Here is a 16,853-nt window from a genome sequence, read left to right as displayed (position 1 = left end):
CCGACAAGACGATGGTGGCAAAAGGAAATGACATGAACTTGCTATAACATGCAGTGGAGAACTTGCTACAGCAAGATTGCATGTTACCAGAGCTCAGCAGTGTTGATATCATCCTCAAGACAGAGATGGTATTGTCAAATGCAGACAATTGATCAGTCATGCGATGTGGTGTGTGGAGTTCAATAAAGAACACTTCCAATTGTCTGTTGTCAATGGTAAGCTTGTATTTCAACAGCCACAGAGTCAGCGCTGTCCTTCACAAGAGATATTTAAGACATTGTAATGAGCTTAGGATTGTTTATGGTATCTCAAGGACTGGGATGGGATTGTCAAGAGATGCCAATTTGCAACCAGCAGCAACATATTGTCAGTGCGACGCTAGGCATGGTGGCAGTGCATAGTGCTCCATAAGGTAGAGATCTAATTGAAACCAATCTTACCAGTGAGAGGCTCATAATTCAACATCGGAGAGTCTGCCCGTTCAAGACAAGGTCCGCTGCGACAATGGAACCGAAGGAGCTATTCCCTGTCGAGAGACGGCTCAGAGGCAAATCTGCATGTAACACAAGCTTCAGACTCTTGATTGAATTCTGACAGAAAAGCAATGATTGCTAAGGAGAGCTACTTCACCTTTGACAGGCCATGCTATGAGAGGGAGGGCAACCATAAGCCACCTCTGATGTTCAGTTCATTGAATCAAGGGTAAAAGTAAGGCCAGCTGTAGCTAGCTTAGCTGTAGCTAGCTTTTTTGGACTCTTCATTTAGTTCTAAAAGGAAAGAAATGAATGTATATTGAGGAGAGCTACTCACAGAGATACAGATTACTTTGAAATGGCAATGAATACAATGGAATAAAGGAGAGAGCCAAACCATTACCAATGCTCCATTCAAAGTAACTTAAGGATGAAAGCAATCACAGGTATAGGATAGCTTTAAATGAAATAATGATGTCATCAGCAGTTGAGACATTGAAGCTACTGACCAGTAGTCATTGGTCAAGTTACTAAAGTGGCTAATAAAGCACTTGCACAGCAGCTGAGATCACTGGGCAAACTTTGAGGAATAACAAAGATTGGCCAGCCCATCACAACAACACTTCGTAGATACACAACCTTGAGACTGTAGACTTCAATTCGGAGCATTCCACTAGCTTTTCCAGATCCAGGGCTCTGCCATGACGGCTTACCCTTGCTATTGATGTCGATCATGCAACTACCAGAACTGATTCGGCTTTTTTTATTTATATGAGGACAGACAATTTGATAAATCTAACTTAAGGTCTAGTCACACACAATTGCACTTGCTCCTAAATATACCCGTAACTTGACTGCATTATTAACATCATTTGTCAAGCTAGCAATAGCATATGCCATATGTCGCGACAGTCAGCAGCAGTATCTCACCAGGATTGCGATAACTGATCTATGTACCGGAAGACCACTAGCTTCCAGTGACAGATTGAATTAGTGAGGAATATTCACTCTCCATCCGGGCACACGACTGACGGAGTGGCGTTAATGATGTAGATAAATGGTCAAATGAACCGCGAACATCCCAGAGGCAGCAGCCCGCTCCCTTGTAAAGTGACAAATCTGCTGGCTAAGATAAAATAACAGCCAAACTCAGCATTGTTGGAAAATGTGTGCACATTGAGCAGCCTTAAGCACTTTGGGTAGTTCTATTGCAGCTATCTGTCTTCCTACACAAAATATTTTAAGACCAGAACAACTAAACCATTTTTTTCTTAAAGGAAATGATTTGCAGAGAGTGTACTTGAAGCTGGCTCCATGTAGGAGTACCACTCTCTAATGACGTGAATGATCTTTGATATTTCACAGAGGAAGAATGGTCTTTTTTGTTTAGCACTGAACATGTATTCAGTTTAACCCTTAATCTCAGATTTTATGTACAATTCAGCATTCAGCGTTCAGCATTCAGTAGGTATTAAAGCATATATTCTGGGGTACATAGGATTCCCATTTTAGCTGGAACCTCCTGATTTCAGGGAACTTCTACACGCATATTAAACTGAACTGGGGTTTTTTCGCACTTTTTCTTCTTGAAGACAGTTTTCCAACCAAGGCTAAGGAGGCCAGATAGGTACTAGTGACCACATCCATTATCTGTACCCAATCAGGAATTTTGTATATTGCCAAAAGTTGGCAGCAATAGGGAAAGTCCAATACAATACAGAACCTTTTGAAGATGAAACTGACATGGGCTAGGAATCTATTATGTATTGGACCTCTTATCACTGTCACTGCCTACCAGTATTACAATTCCTCATTAATGTTTCAAGACTGGCAGTGAATAGAACTCAAGAAAGCATTGCATAGTAAGGGTATTTTAAGGACATGTTAAAATAGTGGTGACCAGTTGGTAACATATAGCTTAACTCAATCAATTAATCAATTAATCACTCAATCACAGAGATCAATAAGATAAGATATCCAACATGTCACAAACATTATTGATCTGAATGCACCCAACTCTGTCTGTCAGTAGCTAGCACAGCATCATCCATGTATTGAGTTGTTGTGACATGAATATGGTCCTGTCAAGCATACAATGCAAAAACGTTCTTCTTTGCATTCTACAGATGGCTTCAAGGCGGTTATTTGATCAAACTCAAAATGCCCTACCAGCACATACAACAACTCATCAAGTACCATCAAGAACATATTCATAGGTGTCATGTGTAAACATGCGTCTAGACAGAAGTTTTAATTGGAAGTTCATCAAAATCAATGTATTGTGAAGGATCTGATATGAATGCGATGCCAGGTAGTAAGAGATGGTGGAGATGAGTCTGCTGTGTTCACATTGCGCCAACTATGGGGGTGGGTAAGAAACCCGACACTTGGTAGGAGGGTGCAGGCAACCTGACACTTGGAAACATGACACTACATGAATGAGACATTGACAAGACAAGCTACGCTAATAGTAGTAACAATTGGAACTTATCTTTACAGAGCATGAGCCAATTAATACAAATAGCCAGAGAAAAGCTGCTAGTGAAAATGGGGAGATTTGAAAAGACATTAAACTCATAATAAGCACCACCCCAACCAGAGCTGTAATTCTAAGCTGGTGACATGTGAAACAATAAAACATATGTAACACTAACAGAGGAAAAACATCTAGGTCCAACCGGGGACTGAACCCGGGACCTCTCCTTTATAAGGCCATCACTCTACCGACTGACCTAAAGGGAATTTCCCCTCTAGCCTGGGCTAGTAGGAATGATGCCACCACTACACACACATTCCTTGGTCTTCTCTAAAGCCTTAGCTATGATTACCATGCAAACACAACAGGACACCCTAACACAGAATACATCAACCTGTCATACGATTCTCATCGAAAACGATGATGTATTGAATCAGTAGGAAAGGAAATTGTTCAATAACAATGATATCAGGGAGCAGCTGTGGTTATATGCATGTTATCATAGGTAGTGCACACAAGCAGGTGGTTGTTGATGCAGTCAGAATGCCACTAATAGCACATAGGACAGTCATAGCTTTGTCCTGAAAGTAACCTGCACGGCCCAAGGACAGTCGTGGCTTCATTCTGTAAATAATCAGCATGGCCCGATGACAGTCATGGCTTCATCCTTGACCATCATGGCCCAAGGACATCAGGAAAGAAGATACATCATCTTCATGATGTATGAAGAAATATGACAACACTAATGGTCAGCAATCTGAAGGAACCTCTGTCCAAGACAGTCCGGATCCCTCCTTTGTATGATCACCATTGCCCATGCAGACATCGATATGGAGAGCTTTGTCCTTGGTCTTATTATCAGAGAAGGTTTGATTTGCAACCAAGGTAGAATTTTCTTTTATTGTCCTGCCTTTTTTCATCAGTCGCCAATAAAAATCCATGTAGTAGGGCACTGCACCCTTTCTGCCTTTCATATTTCCAGCTGAAAGACAGATCGACACCACTCTTTTTCAAGTGGTTTGGGTTAGGGCTGGGTAGGCGTAATGTATTCTGCTTTGTATTTTGCCCTACTGGTAGTATCTTAGAGGATAACATAGGAGGAAAAACATTGATTTGATCAGAATCCACAATTTTCCTTGCAAAATGAGCATCTACAATCAATGTGAATTTTGCAATTATTACATTACAAAGCAATTCAAAAACCACTGGACCATCTCACTTGAAATCACTGAAGCAGAGAGATAAAATAAAGCTGTTCACCAGAATGCAAATGACTGTGATCTTTAAAGGCGAGGTTTGCTTATTCAAAAGGCATGTTCAGCTCAGGGTCTTGATACTAAATCATGTTTAGGGTTTGGTGACATTTGAGAACACAGATATAAATGGATGGAACCAAATCTTTGCTTGTGGTTTAAAGAAAGAATTTAGTTATCTTGTAACTTGAGATAAAACAAAGCCATTCCTAAAGAATCCTAAATGGGGAGAAAACAATGAAAAAATTTACAAAATCAGTTTGAATGTTACTATAGGGTTAAAATTATTTATTAGCTGTCCAAAAATGTTTTTTGTTCATTTAGACAATGAAGAAAAGCATAACCTTCCCACCAATTCAGGGAGCAATTGGCCATTTAGTTAAGTCCGGCACCAGGTCCATTTCATTTCATAATAGGGTCACTTGTTGTTTGTCTACACACATGGGTTGAGTTCCTCAATGACTGACTGGTCATTATGCCACAGTTCATGGTTCCATCGAGAGCATTTTGACAAGGAAAAGCCTATAGAAAATCAGGTTTTTCCTGTGTTTTTGCATCCCATGAAATAATTTTTGGATCAAAACAATGTCGGGTCAATATCAAAATAGAAACTGGAAAATTCTAATGATTTTCACACAGATTTCTTCTTAGTTCATTGGTTTCTATCACTTTTTAGGACTCTTTAGATACTCACTTTTTACTTTATAACTATGAAAAAAATCATAAATCAAAATTATCTAAAAAATTTCATATCAGGCAGACTACGCAATTCTTTATCAGGCAGATTATGCAATTTCTTTGGTTTCTAAAATCAGAAAGAAAATTTAGGATTTTTGTTTTTGCAAATCAAAGCTTTATAAATTAAAATATTCCAGAAAAATAAATGCTGACAAAAATTTGCAGGTTTACGGTTCCAAGATAAGTTTTTAGATGGCTTTTCCTCATGGCCGGTGAATGAGATTGTACTCAATAAGCTCAATATACAATATACACTAAATCCAAATCAAAATGAATCGTATTGCATCATAACCCAATCAGATTATACCACTGATTGTATTAGACCATGAACAAGGCATGACACTAATTGCTGGCATGATCCTAATTGAATGACTGACAGCTAGCAGAGGACAATGATAAGAAAGGGTCCTGCATGACATAATACCTCCCTGGCAGTTTGAACTGGCACACACTGCTCTGCATGCTATAGACCAGGGAGGGCAGTCACAAATTTCTAAGTTTTTCTCTCTGTCTCATTTTCAAATCAAGCTGCAGATTTCACAGAAAGGTCACAAATCTGGTAAAGTATCCTGCTGAAAGGTTGGTCATCGTAACACACAAGGCTCCATGATCTCAAAATCCATTTCCAGCTCAAGCTCTAAGGGTTGGCCTGATATTGGCTGGGATTGGGCATGCTGGGGTAAGATTTAATGGTTGGTGTAGTTCACTCTCAGATTCATAAATGTGGTCTTATATTTAAAAGAAGGGTTTAGGAAATAACTTCAGGAACAAGTTTACAATCCCCAATCATGGTCCAAAAAAGGTCATCAATTGATGAAATTAGTGTCATTGTTCAATGGATTTATAGTTGATCATAGTACTCAGATATCCGAGAGGAAGTCTTACATTGTCAACATTCGAAGATTTCACTCGTATCTCTAGAATAGGTTTCTTTTTTGTTCTTGAACCATGCTGACTTACCATGTTTAGGAATCCACAAAATGCCAAGTTCGATATCCAATTCCTCTTGTACTGTTCAGAAACTGTTAGAAATCCCAGGCCGAAGAAAAATTTCAGCATCAGAAATCCAATAGCGTGCACTTCCCTCCCTTTTTTCTGAAAGGTAACACAGTCAATATATAAAACTGAATCTGTTATTTTTCAGAAGAAGTGAAGTATCCACTGGCTGAGAGGACCCACACTGGACTGGACAGCTCTCTTTAGAAGTTTATGTCACAAGGTACTACTAGTCCCGAAACTGTCAACTCCTACAGGTCTATGTACCTTCTCCAAGCACCTTACATCAGCTTGCACACAACGATGTAATGTAAGAATGCTTATTTATGTATGTTCCTACATTTTCATAGTCCTGAATGCCTAAAGTTGAAATTTACAAACTGTTTTCATAATCGAATATCAGTACTTGCGACAGCATCAACAACACAACTATACCTCTCAAGTTTAACACATGCAACAAACTACACCACGCAATTTATTACGGTATGCAATATCTGAGAAAATCTACATAAACCTCACGCAGCAGACCCGCTTTGTTTGCAATTTAAGCATTTATCGATATGGCTGAACACACTTATGCATTCGCATCAGCTGAGTGAGTTATTGATGAAGTTGGTGGCAACAGCAGGGAGCTGAGTAGTGCCACCTACCAGTCATCTGATGAACTGTTATTGAAGGGTTTCTCTGAGAACTTGTACCGTAAATCAACCAACGCATCGTAGGTTGGGCTTTATTAGTCTTAGTCTGACACTCGATTCACATATTGTTTTCAGTCTCCCAGGGCAGTCCATTGCATCATCCCAATTGGAGCGACAGGAGGAGTCCAATACCTGCGCAGTGTACATACATACATGATAGGCCAAGGAGCAGCACAACGCAATTGCACGTGACATACTGGTGATGTCGACTGAATGGCAATCTTTCACACACTTGACACAAGCGCTGGGGGCCGCTGCAAAGGGATCTGATTCGGAGTGAGGGGTGTCCACATGTAAACCTGCTTTTTCTATTCTGATGCATTGTTGGCCCTACTGATAACCTAATTCATTGCATTGTTAAGTACTGCGATGTAGGCCTAACACGTACAAGGCTAAAATCATGCAGTGAAGCCAACCAAAAGTTTTCAAATACATTGTATACACATACGCAACACTGCACGCCACATGGTGGTGTGAGAGTCACAAAAATCCTGAAAAAGTCATGCTAAAAGTGTCATTATACAGGTTTTCACAATAAAATTTGGCAAGATTTCATCTTTAAAAACTCACCCAGTTATACTTTCGTTACTTCCATCACTCAGAGTTACCTTAGAAACAGCAGCAAAACTTTGACAGCTCGGTGAACTTGTCAAACATTCTCATATCGAGCATACTCGATTGACCCAGTTTGTGACCGACGGGGACCGGTCATTATTTCGGCACGGGGTTCCCACAAGAAATAATGACCGGTCGGACTGGGTTGGAGATCTTGGGCAAGTCACTTCACTGAGTATTTGAAGATTGCGAGTAGGTCAGAGATCTCCGTATGAGATGATGTGCAACTTACTGAGTGGTTGTCAGAGGGAATCAAGAAGACAGAGGAAGAGAGGGCCTGGAGGTATTCCTAGGTATTAGGTATTCCTAAACAAATAGTCAAAGAAGTGGGGCCAACACCAAGCAATGAACACTCTCTTGGCTCTGCTACTGGTTTGACTACGAGAGCAGATATTTCATGGCCACTAATAAGCTAATAGATACCTCTTTGAGATGCTGGACAAGCCCATTTACCCTCATTGATGGGCGTTTTTGTCAGAGATTTCACTGTGGCTAATTCGATAACATCGTTGAAGTCAGCTCGGCGTCAACGGTTGGGATTTGTGTCCTTGACATCTAGAGCAGGTTCCTCTCGTTACAACGAGTCTGAGACCCTGGGCAAATTGCAACAAACTAAGTCTTCAATGATAACGTCTTTATTTCATCTCATCTAAACCGATTGATAACTGATTAAAGAGAGTTTCATTAGACCTGAACAGTTGGGGTCTACAGAAGATAAAGTCTGACAATCTCAATTTGCAGAAATGTCTTCCAGTAAGCTGAGCGGGCACTTCAAATCAAAACATGCAAATGAACAGCAGTCGCACAGTATATCTGGTGCTTTCAACTGGAACTTGACATTAGAGACCGTCATTTGGCAAAATTTAATAATGCAAAAGTCTGAACACATTGATACAAATATCGTCACTGATGGCTTAGGATGCTCCTTCCATCACCACCTCAGCCTGCGCCCGCACATAGAAGGCACCTTCTCTGTGATATTCCCGCAGTTTCATAAAATATGGCTGACCATAAATGACCGCCGCAGTCGGCGACTCAACTAATGTCCGCACAATCTTGTACTTCAACTCCTTGCCGACTTTTTCATTTTCTGTTGATCGATCCAACAGATATTCATTGAAACCTGGATAACTGTTCATGGTTTGTTGTCCCCAAGCTTGCAGCGCCATCACGCAGTAGATATTGAAAGTGGAGTAGCGTAGGTCTGCAAATGGCTGAGTGCTTATTGACATGATCTGTTCCATGGGTCGATTGCCGAGACTATTGAACCAAGATTCTGTCACACTGGACGTTTCGTTCGTTTGGTCCTCGAGCCGGACATGGAGCAGGTCGACGATGGCGTTGAGAGCTTTAGCTCGGACATGTGACGGGGCATCCTTGATGACAATACCAATCTTCTTCATCACCATCTTCATTTGGGAGCCTGAGGTAAAACAAAGTTAGTCATTATGAACTGTCTGTCACAGATATTTCTGGTTTACAGTATGTGTCATCACTGTCTGTGCTAGGTATTGCACATTGTACACTGCTTTATTTTGAAAAGCAGCATAAAGGGACTTTCTGTCATGATAATATCCCAGTAGCTTTTCTAACAAATGACAATGACCCAGTCAAATTGGACACTTACTATGTCTTTCCAACGCTAACTTTCCTTCGACTGACTTTCCAATAAATCCAATGGTTTCTATGGCAATGGTCATGAGAGTTTCATCTCCTCCTGTCACGAGGTGGAAAACTGTCTTCAAAAATGCACTATTCCTGTCACAAACTTCTTTTGTGTGAAGACGGGCGATGCCTCCAAAGAACTTCACCAGGCCTGAAAAAGACAATTATGACGAGTTAACACAAGAATTCATGTAGACATGTCTTTGATATGTATTCTTGGTGAAGGATACAACATGACCTCATACTTGGTAAGTATAAACAGATGGCTGAACAAAGATGTACCGGTATTTTGAATTGGCTCCAAATGGAGAATATGACTGTAGGAGTTACAGGAGTGGTCACTGGTGATATAGATTCCAATGTCCTGTACAAGGAAGGGTAGTTGTTCACATAATATTTTAGCACAAACTGATTGTTGCAATCAATTCTATTTGTGTAGAATCATGATCTCCCCCTGCATGACTTACCAGGTAAGAGGAACGAGTCATGTTCTCCCCCTGCATGACTTACCATGTAAGAGGAACGAATCATGATCTCCCCTGCATGACTTACCAGGTAAGAGGAACGAGACCAGGGCATCAGTCTCCAACATCCCCATCATGTTCTCCAATTTCTCTACAGTGCCATTTTCCGCCAGGTATTGAAGGCCATGGTCACACATGGAGAGGTTGGAGAGCTGGTCAAGACAAGTGAGTTGCACAAGGATGTCATCTTTGTAAAGATCATTAAGTAAGTGTTGAAGGAGTCCGGATGCAGAGCACTTCAACAGCGCAGCAGGAGAGGAGCAGGCCACATTAGATATTACCTGGAAACAAATGTTATTCAGTTCAAATCTATAAAATGATTTGATACTCGTTGCCAAGAAATAAAGGTTCTACATGTACATCTTTGAGTCTGATTTCATCGCATTCTTCGGTGTGACTGATGATGAGAAGCTAAACAGCTGAGAATGCTGCCTAGTTTTGTCATCAGAATGAACAATGGGACCCTTCATCACTAACATGTTGGCCACCTCACCTGAAACATCCTGTATCTAAACTCGTCCTTCATCTCCAATACTGCGTTCATCTCCTCAACCACCGTCCCAGAGAACAGCACATCCAGACTCTCCTCTGTCTCCCCAAGTCGTGTCAGGACTGCCCCGGCACTTTCTGCCACCCCGAGGTTCTGGTCGCTGAGAAGGTTCACCATCTTCACAAACAGATCAAGGTTGGAGATGACTTCTTGAAATGACACACCCAAGGCACGTAAGACCTGATAAAAAAAGACGATTTCAAATGACTTTACACAAATAGGAAAACTACCAATACTTTGGTCTCTGGCTGGTGCTTTTCTACTCTCTCCTGTCCTCTGGTTCCTAAATCTACCTGTGCCTATACAAGTGCAAGGTGTCTGATTAGCACTTTGATGAGACTAATTTGATGAAATGTGTGATGCACTGAGACATCAGGTTGTCCCCGTGGGAGGGATGTGACAACCTATTGATCTCTGTTCTGAGTACTTCAACTCTCACTGGAAAGGTGAAATTCTGCCTTACCAAACAAACATTATTTGCCGTACCTGTTTGGTACAAAGAAGACGGACCCTTGGCACTGGGTGAGACAACGCTTGATAGAACTCATCTTGAAACTGCTGTAGAATGACAGCTGGATGAAGAGGTGAAAGAAGCTTGTCAAGAATATCACAACAGACTTCTATCTGTTCACTGTAAGAGAGAAACAAATGAAATAATCAGACGTGACTGTAGCGGCTAGCCCAACCCAATGCCATTAAATCTAAAAAATGTTGGCCTAACAATTGCATGTAATGTCCTCATTATCCTGTCATCACATTACGTCATAGTACACACCTCGTCACAATGGCAAAACTGCAAAGTAATGATAATACAAACACAAAGTAAATTCGCAAGCGATCACGTTGGTTTGTCCAATTCAATCTCGCCCCTCGCTAGCTCAGTGGCCTCACTGCATGCCGCGGGCACTGGCACTCCACCACAGACTGGCCTATGGCAGTCTACTATTCACAGGCACGCAACTTCTCTCCTATTTTTGTGGCGTTATCCGTCATTTGTCATTTATCGAAGCCAGTACCTGACATCACAATCAGCACTACATTGCTGTGCATCAAAAATGCACTGTCATTCACAAGTGACCCAAAAATGAGTAACTCAACTGCACACACCTATCAGACGAGTTGACACAGTCAAATAGAGCACTAAATGAGATATTCGGTACCACATCTTTCAGTTGAGATGGGTTGATTGCACCTAGGGCAGTTTTAAGCTGCAATAAAGTGGATAAAGTGTCCTCAGAGTTGGACAAATCGTCCAAAATTGCAGACAGCATGTTTACGTCCGCCATATTTATTTTTAGCCGAGACGAGAAATTCTACAGATTATTTTTTTATTAACCAAATTTTTAAATGCACTTTATTTATAGAATTTGATAACAAAACAACCGACAAAAAAGTTGAAAAATAATATCATTAACATATGGAAAAAATGTATGCGTACTTAAGCTCTCTACTTTGTAAAAAGACGAAATTGTATCGTTCTATTTTTGGGGTCGAAGTTGAGGTCTCATTAGGGAAATTTTTTGTATTCATGCGCGGCCAAGCCCTAACAGTAGTTCCTAAAATCATTGATTTCTCGGTCCTCACAGTATGTCAGTGTTGATTTAGCAGTTGTTTTGGCAAAGACGTGTTTTTTTGGAGTTTCTGAAACCTAGAGCGCTACTGAATAGGCGGCTAACAAGAAATTACGCATTTAACGTTGTTGCCGACGTATGTGTACACTAAACTTGGGATGTGCATCGGCCCCGTGTTGAAATGGTGACCAGTCACATCGTCCCCGGGTCATAACGTCCCCGTTCTACAATCACCACATCGTCCCCGGTATATATGAGCGTGGTTCGTCCCCGCCAGCCGCGTGCGTGCAAAATTCAACATCTCAAAAGTTCAATGGTTGACCCTCGATTTTTTGATTTTTTTTGTGTATCGTAAGCAATTATCTTTCATGGGAGAATGGTCACTGTAAGAATTATTCAGGAAGAAATGTATAATATTTGGGTTTTTTTGTGATTGTCCGGCCCAATTGGCAATATTGCCATTTGGGATGGTGAACAGAGCTAGGAGCAAATGCGACGCTTATGATTAATTTAAAGAAATAAAATGCCCGATTTAACATCCTGCAGAATCAGGGGAATCGGGCGTTTCCAGTGATATACAACACAAATGGGTTGTCCTCATGCATTCACTTTGGAAACGCATTTTAAAATAGATGTTACGTCCTGTTAATGTATCGCGTAGATTTGGGAAAAACTCCCTAACGAGACCAGAGTGAGGAAGCCAGAACCAATCCAAAATGGCGACTACCACTTGTCTCGAACCGCCGCGTGGAGGATTTTCCTTCGATAACTGCAGAAGGTACGTTCGATTTCATACCGGTTTCAGTAGTAATGTTAAGATGAGTTATTAAGGCATTTTCAAAACAGAACTTTAGGGCAAATCGACTGAAGTTCTTGGTAGAAAAGTGCCTGCTAGCATCGGTGACACAGCACTTTGAGTTTTTCAGTACCACCTGGTGGCCAGTGACGGTACTGATGGACCAGTAGTTCATGAGACCCAGAATCAAGAAATATCTCTCCAAAATATCTGCTCTACTCTTTGCTGTAGACTTTGGACCAAAGAGCCTATTTTGATTTGTGGTTGGGGTTAGGCTGGGTAAGCCGGGGAGGAGTATTGCACTGTTTTCAGATCTGATATAAAGTCAGAGACATAAGACAAAGCACTGCAAAAAACTGACCATGACTGACACTGACACTGACACTGTGACTGACACTGACACTGACACTGTGACTGACACTGACACTGACACTGTGACTGACACTGACACTGACACTGTGACTGACGTGTTTGGACCATTTTCATTCGCAGGAATGCAGCATTGGCTCACAAGAATATGCACCCACCAGGAGCATACAAGACTGGAACAACCATCGCAGGGATAGTGTTCAAGGTGCGTATCTTCATACACAGACTGTAAGTGAAAATCATGAAAAGAGACTGATGTCCAGGCCCCTCATGCTCTTAGTCTTACTTGCCATTTGACATTGAAATCTAAACATTCACTTCGGTGGCATTTATAAGGCAAGCCACAGTCAGAACTGGATTGAAAATGCTCCAAATTGAAATTCGAGTCCTGTGGGCATGTTTATTTGCTGCAGCAACTGATTCTTTGAAATTTTGTAATTTTGAGAACGTTCTCTTTCAGGATGGTGTTATCCTTGGCGCGGATACAAGAGCAACAGAAGACACTGTTGTGGCCGACAAGAACTGTTCAAAGATTCACTACATCGCTGATAATATCTAGTAAGTTGAGACGTACCCTGACTGAAAGATTGGTCTCCAGCCAGTTTTGGAGGGGATTCAATTCCTGTAGTTTCTGTGGGCGTGTGGAGTTAAAGAATGCAGGTTCATTATATGAAACAAGACTGATGATACCACACAACCAAAGAAATATTTTCAAATTGGCATGATTGACATTTGTCTGTGATAACACATCTACACAATATACTAAACTGATTTTGTTGTTTCAGTTGTTGTGGTGCAGGAACAGCTGCTGACACAGAGATGACCACACAGATCATATCGGCAAACCTTCGCCTTCATGGTCTAAATACTGGGAGAGTTCCCCGCGTTGTCACCGCCAACACAATGCTGAAACAGAAACTGTTCAGGTAAGGTGTCGTCAGAAACTCTCTTATCAGTAGAATAAGGCTTCTCAGCTGGAAGAGATCATAATCCTGGCTCTTCACATTCTATTCAGTACTTATGACCAAGAGTGTTCCAAACATGTACCTTTGTGCTTATGCCTGTGGCTAAAGATTTCCCCCTCGTTGAATTGTATTTTTGTCATATCGTGGATGCGATCAATCCAACAAAGTCAGCCCCTAGGCTATGCAGTGTTGTTGTGACAAAGCCACATTGTTTGTTTGTAGATACCAGGGTTACATCAGTGCTGCTCTTGTCTTGGGTGGAGTTGACCCCACTGGTCCCCATCTGTACCAGGTGTATCCTCATGGATCTTCCAATGAACTACCTTATGTCACCATGGGTAAGTCTCATAAAGGTCCTATCTTAGGTGTCAGGAAGTGGTATTCTAAGCAGTTGGAGTAAGAAGTTGTATGTTTTCCTGTCCAGTAGCACTTTGTGTTACCAAAGCAATTTGACCTGGGTGGCAAATGTTGATGTGGATTCTCCCCGTCTGTCTTCATGGGTTTGGCCACCTGAATCTGTTCGCGATGTCTTTCCCCTAATGCACCTTTGAAGTCATCTATTATTGCAGAATTTAAGTCTTGAATGAATACACCGTTGGCAGTTGCTGAACATGTTCTCAAGTTGTCCATCTAGAGCTTAGTGAGGCCGGCAATAGCTCCATATGTTGTTGATTCTGGCCTTATTCCTGCAGGTTCTGGTTCCCTGGCTGCCATGGCAGTGTTTGAGTCACGCTACAAGGTCAACATGGAGAAAGCAGAGGCGATGAAGCTCGTACGTGACGGCATCGCCGCTGGCATCTTCAACGATCTTGGCTCCGGCAGCAACATTGATCTCTGTATCATAACGAAGGATAAGGTTGAGTATCTGCGCCCGTATGACGAGGCCAATTTGAAGGGAAAGAGGTGAGTGGAAAACGGTAGCTGGTCCGAGGAGAAAGTGAGAAGCTTACAATAAGAAGTCATGTAAGACTTAATTTGGCACAATTAGTGCCACAGATGCTCCGACAGTGGCATCATGGTTATCTGTGTCATCTCTTTCTGAACTTGGGACATTTCTGGCCGAAATTCAGATAGCAGAATAACAATGTGACAGCCAAAGCTTGAAATGAGACTTGCGCGTGCAGTCATTGACGTAACATTCTTATTGAGTGACATTTCATTCTTTTCCTTCCAGGCAAAATCTTTACGACTACAAGAAGGGGACGTCAGCCATTCTGACAGAAAACGTCAAACAATTAGACTTTGAGATCTTGAGTACTCAAGTTACTCCTGTTCCCATGGAAACCTGAATCGGTGAAGGAGTGTGAGCTTGAATTGATATGTGCTGGATTGATGTGAAATAAAACAATGGGATTCTTTTCTAAGGACAGGGAGGATAATCTGAGATGAATTTCCAAGAACACTTCATACGAATGTTGACAAGAATCTGCCTGTTGTGTGATTCATTGGATGGTGCACATGAAGGATCTAGATAACCTATCCTTGTTTAATGTAGGAACATCATTTGATACGATTGGAACTTTGGAAGAAAACACTTGTCTCATTCCAATCTCTTGCAGACCAAGAAGTCAGCTCTTAAATCACAACTTAGGCACCTCACAACTTAGGCACCTCTCCTCTCTCAACGTTATTTCGATGTAAACTCACATTAACCTCGAAGTTCAAATACAGAATTACATATTATCAGACAGGTTGTAACGACGCACAGGTTTCATGTGTGATTGATGTCTTCATACATGCCACAACCGCACGAGTCTTTGTGATTTTTCAATAAAATAATGTGGTTTAAAACTTGTTTTCACCATTTTATGACCTCTGGTCTCTTTCTGCTTCTCTTTAATCCTCTTGGTCTCCAAGAGTTTGCCGTCAGTTCTATGCCCCTCACCCACCCTGGTTCCTCTTGGTCCCCAAGAGTTTGCCGTCAGTTCTATGCCCCTCTCCCACCCTGGTTCCTCTTGGTCCCCAAGAGTTTGCCGTCAGTTCTATGCCCCTCTCCCACCCTGGTTCCTCTTGGTCCCCAAGAGTTTGCCGTCAGTTCTATGCCCCTCTCCCACCCTGGTTCCTCTTGGTCTCCAAGAGTTTGCCGTCAGTTCTATGCCCCTCTCCCACCCTGGTTCCTCTTGGTCCCCAAGAGTTTGCCGTCAGTTCTATGCCCCTCTCCCACCCTGGTTCCTCTTGGTCCCAAGAGTTTGCCGTCAGTTCTATGCCCCTCTCCCACCCTGGTTCCTCTTGGTCCCAAGAGTTTGCCGTCAGTTCTGTGCCCCTCTCCCACCCTGGTTTCTCTTGGTCCCCAAGAGTTTGCCGTCAGTTCTATGCCCCTCTCCCACCCTGGTTCCTCTTGGTCCCAAGAGTTTGCCGTCAGTTCTATGCCCCTCTCCCACCCTGGTTCCTCTTGGTCCCAAGAGTTTGCCGTCAGTTCTGTGCCCCTCTCCCACCCTGGTTTCTCTTGGTCCCCAAGAGTTTGCCGTCAGTTCTATGCCCCTCTCCCACCCTGGTTCCTCTTGGTCCCCAAGAGTTTGCCGTCAGTTCTATGCCCCTCTCCCACCCTGGTTCCTCTTGGTCCCCAAGAGTTTGCCGTCAGTTCTATGCCCCTCTCCCACCCTGGTTCCTCTTGGTCCCCAAGAGTTTGCCGTCAGTTCTATGCCCCTCTCCCACCCTGGTTCCTCTTGGTCTCCAAGAGTTTGCCGTCAGTTCTATGCCCCTCTCCCACCCTGGTTCCTCTTGGTCCCCAAGAGTTTGCCGTCAGTTCTATGCCCCTCTCCCACCCTGGTTTCTCTTGGTCCCCAAGAGTTTGCCGTCAGTTCTGTGCCCCTCTCCGACCCTGGTTCCTCTTGGTCCCCAAGAGTTTGCCGTCAGTTCTATGCCCCTCTCCCACCCTGGTTCCTCTTGGTCCCCAAGAGTTTGCCGTCAGTTCTGTGCCCCTCTCCGACCCTGGTTCCTCTTGGTCCCAAGAGTTTGCCGTCAGTTCTATGCCCCTCTCCCACCCTGGTTCCTCTTGGTCCCCAAGAGTTTGCCGTCAGTTCTATGCCCCTCTCCCACCCTGGTTCCTCTTGGTCCCCAAGAGTTTGCCGTCAGTTCTATGCCCCTCTCCCACCCTGGTTCCTCTTGGTCCCCAAGAGTTTGCCGTCAGTTCTATGCCCCTCTCCCACCCTGGTTCCTCTTGG

The 16,853-nt window shown here is 42.7% G+C and overlaps 3 protein-coding genes across 10 annotated transcripts in view; 1 reads left to right on the top strand and 2 right to left on the bottom strand.

Annotated features, from left to right (window-relative positions):
- Positions 1-7,362, bottom strand: part of LOC135501831 (uncharacterized) — a 78,535-nt gene extending 71,173 nt beyond the window's left edge. For 5 of the 7 annotated variants that reach the window (XR_010449650.1, XR_010449648.1, XR_010449649.1 and 2 more), the window contains exons 1-2: positions 7,205-7,361; positions 5,901-6,035 (exon numbers count right to left, since the gene is read on the bottom strand). The gene's annotated coding sequence lies outside the window, so the exon portion shown is untranslated. Of the gene's footprint in view, positions 1-5,900; positions 6,508-7,204 lie in introns of those variants that run through there. The other 2 variants (XR_010449651.1, XM_064794195.1) reach the window with 2 other exon arrangements.
- Positions 7,363-7,868: 506 nt separating this feature from the next.
- On the bottom strand, positions 7,869-11,275 carry LOC135501377 (26S proteasome non-ATPase regulatory subunit 5-like). Its single transcript, XM_064793459.1, has 6 exons — positions 11,096-11,275; positions 10,475-10,619; positions 9,932-10,168; positions 9,467-9,719; positions 8,877-9,065; positions 7,869-8,672 (listed from the first exon to the last, which is right to left on the bottom strand). Exons 1-6 carry the CDS (start codon positions 11,272-11,274, stop codon positions 8,164-8,166), a joined length of 1,512 nt encoding a protein of 503 aa, XP_064649529.1. The 5' UTR covers position 11,275; the 3' UTR covers positions 7,869-8,163.
- A 994-nt stretch (positions 11,276-12,269) lies between these two features.
- LOC135501301 (proteasome subunit beta type-7-like) lies at positions 12,270-15,480 on the top strand. 2 transcript variants are annotated; one of them, XM_064793345.1, is made up of 7 exons: positions 12,270-12,337; positions 12,848-12,929; positions 13,185-13,282; positions 13,510-13,650; positions 13,912-14,027; positions 14,382-14,592; positions 14,864-15,480. In XM_064793345.1, exons 1-7 carry the CDS (start codon positions 12,276-12,278, stop codon positions 14,976-14,978), a joined length of 825 nt encoding a protein of 274 aa, XP_064649415.1. In that variant the 5' UTR covers positions 12,270-12,275; the 3' UTR covers positions 14,979-15,480. The 2 variants fall into 2 exon arrangements, with proteins under 2 accessions (XP_064649415.1, XP_064649416.1); XM_064793346.1 differs by lacking the exon at positions 12,270-12,337 and adding an exon at positions 12,521-12,634.
- The last annotated feature ends 1,373 nt before the right edge of the window (positions 15,481-16,853 follow it).

The sequence above is a fragment of the Lineus longissimus genome, chromosome 17 (genome assembly GCF_910592395.1).
Source record: "Lineus longissimus chromosome 17, tnLinLong1.2, whole genome shotgun sequence".
Lineage (NCBI taxonomy): Eukaryota > Metazoa > Nemertea > Pilidiophora > Heteronemertea > Lineidae > Lineus > Lineus longissimus.
The sequence above is the reverse complement of the archived record's forward strand: the minus strand, read 5'-3'. Positions and strand labels throughout refer to the sequence as shown.

Coding starts and splice junctions, on each gene's coding strand:
- LOC135501377 (XM_064793459.1), bottom strand. CDS start 11,274: ATGGCGGACGTAAACATGCTGTCTGCAATTTTGGACGATTTGTCCAAC. Junction 9,720..9,931: donor TTAGATACAGGATGTTTCAG/GTGAGGTGGCCA, acceptor ATTTGTTTCCAG/GTAATATCTAATGTGGCCTG. Junction 8,673..8,876: donor GTTAGCGTTGGAAAGACATA/GTAAGTGTCCAA, acceptor GTTTTACCTCAG/GCTCCCAAATGAAGATGGTG.
- LOC135501301 (XM_064793345.1), top strand. CDS start 12,276: ATGGCGACTACCACTTGTCTCGAACCGCCGCGTGGAGGATTTTCCTTC. Junction 12,338..12,847: donor TCCTTCGATAACTGCAGAAG/GTACGTTCGATT, acceptor TTTCATTCGCAG/GAATGCAGCATTGGCTCACA. Junction 13,283..13,509: donor TACATCGCTGATAATATCTA/GTAAGTTGAGAC, acceptor TTGTTGTTTCAG/TTGTTGTGGTGCAGGAACAG.